This window comes from Salvia splendens, chromosome 6 (genome assembly GCF_004379255.2).
Source record: "Salvia splendens isolate huo1 chromosome 6, SspV2, whole genome shotgun sequence".
Lineage (NCBI taxonomy): Eukaryota > Viridiplantae > Streptophyta > Magnoliopsida > Lamiales > Lamiaceae > Salvia > Salvia splendens.
In genome coordinates this window covers 4,560,631-4,564,943 of record NC_056037.1, presented here as the reverse complement: position 1 = coordinate 4,564,943, position 4,313 = coordinate 4,560,631, and the positions used below count along the sequence as shown (strand labels likewise).

At 35.4% G+C, this 4,313-nt stretch overlaps 1 protein-coding gene across 2 annotated transcripts; it reads left to right on the top strand.

The window, feature by feature from the left end:
• On the top strand, nt 1-3,096 carry LOC121809889. 2 transcript variants are annotated; one of them, XM_042210730.1, is made up of 8 exons: nt 1-156; nt 249-385; nt 676-782; nt 922-987; nt 1,546-1,628; nt 1,813-1,859; nt 2,529-2,607; nt 2,683-3,096. In XM_042210730.1, the coding sequence occupies exons 1-8, from the start codon at nt 46-48 to the stop codon at nt 2,770-2,772; spliced, it is 720 nt and encodes a 239-aa protein (XP_042066664.1). In that variant the 5' UTR covers nt 1-45; the 3' UTR covers nt 2,773-3,096. The 2 variants fall into 2 exon arrangements, with proteins under 2 accessions (XP_042066664.1, XP_042066665.1); XM_042210731.1 differs by having other exon boundaries at nt 2,529-2,611.
• Nucleotides 3,097-4,313: the final 1,217 nt, after the last annotated feature.

Sequence of the window (4,313 nt, the reverse complement as noted above, 5' to 3'; positions counted from 1 at the left end):
ATTTATTTGAAATGAAAATCCGAGTTCAAATTTAAGTGGTGGAAAATGAACTTGCAAGTCCTCCAATGCAAACAACAAACACTCCGAATCAGAATGGCGGGACTTCGCAGCTGCGCATTGGGGCGCCAATTGCATATTTTGCTGCCAATAAAAAGTGTCAGCACTCTCTATTCTACTTCTCTCTCCCGAATTTGTTCATTCAAGAGTTGCATTTTCACTTTCTGTTGAATATGGTTTGATATATTCAGAGAGTCAATGGATTCCGTTGTCGTTCATCTGCCTCCAACGGCAAAAGTAAAGAAACTCAAACACCGCAGCCGCTGAAGGTTGCTGTGAGCGGCGTCACGGAAATCCTTAGGCTATTTATTCCCGCTGGTCGAGGACGGTATTTATTGTGATTTTCCGTATATCTGCGTCCGTTGATTCGATTTTTCTCGATTCTATTGTTAATTTTATTATAAACAGTTTTGGTTGCATCCGAGTTTTATTTATTTGCAAATTGCACATCACATGAGATCATGAAATTCGAGCAGTTTTATGTGTTCATCATGTATTCACGATTTCAATTCTTTATCTGGTTCAGTTGATGTTTTTGCTGTTGTCGTACTTATCAGTATGTAATCGTACTTGTGATGTTTAGTCTTATCAATCGTTATCGTGGAAATAATGTTTCAGAACAGATTCAGTGGATGATGAATGGAATGAGCAAGTTTCGATTTCCAGTGCAGAAGACGTGCTTTCGGTGATCAGATCTGATTATGAGAAAGCTTATTTTGTCACAGGTATTGGATTTTATCATTTTATGTGTTTAGATTGTAATATGATCAGTCAGTCATCACCTTCCACACTGAAATCTCTTCTGCATTCTATGGATTTTTCACTAAGTTAATAAAGAGTCATAGTGTTCTTCCTTGCATACAGGACTCTTTACCTCCGCCATCTATGCTGAAGAATGCATATTTGAAGATCCAACCATCAAATTTCGAGGTGAGAAATTGCGATGGGGAAAAGAAAGTGTATAGAAATGTGTATGCAGATGAGAAACTCTTCCTTTTAGTTTGATTTGATTTGATGAATCACCCTTGATGATATCTGGAAATAAAAACTTTATGCACGTAGAGTATCTACTTATTATTGACTTTCCTCTTCCATATCTTTTAGACGCTAGCTTAGATAACGAGGACAGTTTTCCTCAATGTGTTAGCATACTTCCTTATGCTAATTTATCTGTTTTTCATATTAAGACATGTTTCTGTTCTCCCCTTTTCATTTTTGTAAGCTGTGAATATGCATATTGAGGGGAATGAACAGTACTAGAGTATAGTAGTACAATTTATGTTACAATTAATGCTAATGCCAAAAAATGCCTTCTATTTTCTCCCTTCAGATAATTTTGAGCCTTGCTAACACTAATTCCAATATCTACCACACGCTGTAAATTTCATCAGTTGCCCTCCCTGGTTTGAGGTCAACAGATTATAAATCAAATGGATGTGAGAAACTGAATATCAAAAAGTTACTTGTAACAGTTATTCCCATTGCTAGGTAAGGAATTATATGCACGAAACTTGGGTCTGCTTCTGCCCTTCTTTGAGAGCCCCTCAATCCAGTTACAAGAATTAACTAAGGTATTCTTTATGCATACAATTCCTGTTCATCTCATGCCATGTTGAAATATGGTTCAGCTGAGCAGAATCTTTCTAATGACCATCAAAGTATTTTAGACATTATGCACAGATTTAATTCCATTCCCCCCTCCTCTACTTATTTCTAATAAATTGTTGTCGATTATGCTATGTGCTTCATATGCAGGAGCTTGACGGTGAAACAATATCCGTAGTTGCTTCCTGGAAACTAAGGTGCTCTCAGCTCTATGTTTAAAGTCATTGCAACTGCTTAGATATGAGTTTTGCTGGTTGTGGCACCCTTACTAATATTTATCTTTGGGAATATGAGCATCTAGACCCCTTAATTAATTTGGTGATCAAAATTCAGACTGAAATGACCTTCTGTCCTGTGGCCCTATGCACTTTTGAAATCAGTTCATTTGTCTCCTTTTTGTGGAGGAAAAAATAATGATATTTCCTTAATCTTAACACAAGGAAAAATGTATCTCTGTGTGTGAAAATGTTCGAGTGGGTGTGGTAAATATTAGTGAGGATTTGGAGATGCCTTTAGTTTATCTGATCAAAGAATAGGCCTGATGGACCAATTCAAAAGTTCATGAGAAATGGGGAATGTGAAAGGGAATGGGATAGAAGATAGTTTACATGCCTCCTTACACCAGTTCAGTATTTCATGAGTAATGCACCTTTTCTCTATAGTTTGTGTTAAATCAGTGATCAACTGATTTTTACACTTGACACAACTTAAAATACAAAAATATTTTGCCATGGATTGTCAAATCTAGTTGCAGTCATAAAGTGGCCTGTATCAGTGGTTAAAAACTTGCAGTTCTAAGAGTGGCAAAAATGGCCAATTGGAAAAATGTTTCTCATGTGGACATGGATTTGGTTTGAACTTTGCAGAACATACCTTAGACTTCCGTGGAAGCCACTGATTAGCATTGATGGAACAACAACATATGATCTAGATGAAGATTTTAGAGTGAGTGAGTACCAACAAACACCGAGTTGCTGAAGACTAACTACCAGATAATGCATCGACTATTTTCTTGAACAGATTGTACGGCATGTTGAAAGATGGGGTGTTTCTGCGCTTGAAGCAGTTCTTCAGATATTCACTGCTAGCTCTGGAAGTCCAGATCAATGAAAGCTCCTACCAGTATTAGGGGCTCGTCTGTTTGCTCTCCATTGGATAGATCCATCTAACATCGAAGGCCTCGGTCCAGTCCAGGGAGATCATGCTACGTTCTGCATCCTGAATCACTAAACCATATACTACATGTAGTAAACACTGAATTCTTCAACATCTGCTTATCATTGGGAAATGAAACCAACTGGTGCCAAAGTTGTGTATCATTCATTTTCATAGCCATGTGAGGCAACTTTATAATTTTGAATTTGGTTGGATATTTTATGTACCGTAACGCTTTAATAATTTATGATGATCTCGCCAAACGCGCTTATTGCCGAATGTCTAAGCTTATTAGGAAATGTTTTTTATTTGCATTCACACAATGTATCAAATCTATTTTCAAACTCAAAATAATAATTTGTCTGTTTATTCATTCGTTCGTGTATTGCTTGTAAATAGTTTTCCGATCATACTATTATTTTTAAATTAATTCCATAACAGTTTTATGAAAAAATAAATTTTTTTTACTACTACCGTTAGATAGTTCGATCATTTAATTGTGATATTGACACATAATATCATGGAACTTTTAAAAAGTTGGGGTTTTCCCACGAACTTTGAAATTGACAAATAATATCACGAACTTTACAACGAGTTTGTTATTTCCCGCCAATGAAAAAATTCCGGAAAATAATATCATGATACGAATTTTTTTTTCGTAATTTATCGACAACAACTTCGAGAGCTTCGAGTTTTTCAATATTTGAGAATAGTTTTTAATAAATAAAATGACGTACACCAATAGTCCACGCTCCACACTATAAAGAGCCCACTAAATTTTGGTCCCTAAAACTGGGTTTAATGGAAATTAATTAATAGACCTAACTAAATACTAAATACTACTCCCTCCGTCCCCGATTAATTGTCACTCTTTTCTATTTCAGTATGTCCTTAAATAATTGTCACACTCACATTTCACTAACTCACTTCACTCGCATTTTATTATAAAACCAATATAAAAAAGTGGGTCACACATTCCACTAACTTTTTAGCCAGTTTTTCTTTACATTTCTTAAAACTCGTGCCCGATTAAAGAGTGACAATTAATCGGAGAATGAAGGAGTAAATACCAAAAGTTAAATGAATATGAAAATAAAAGTACACCATTCATAAAGAAAACAATAAGTAAGCACTTAGCACTAAGTCGTTATTTCGACCGCACCATTTAGGCACTTACTATAGATCAACGGTTGAAATACCTCCAATTTAAATGGCTTGACTAAGATAAATCATTAATTCAAGTATCTGCTTGTATTCATATTTTGATACACAGAATAAACTCTAAGTCATTCAATTAATTTGTCACACCATTTCATCAAAACAAAAAAGAGAAATTAATTTCAATAACAGAAACTGTCGATTCATATATTCCATTCGAGTTTACACAAATAAGTAAAAAAATCGAACCGAGAAGGAGACGAAACCGAAAAGTGCAGCGGTTATCATCAAATACAGAAACCGCCTAAAATCAACAGATCTCAGTCCAGATTCGAAAA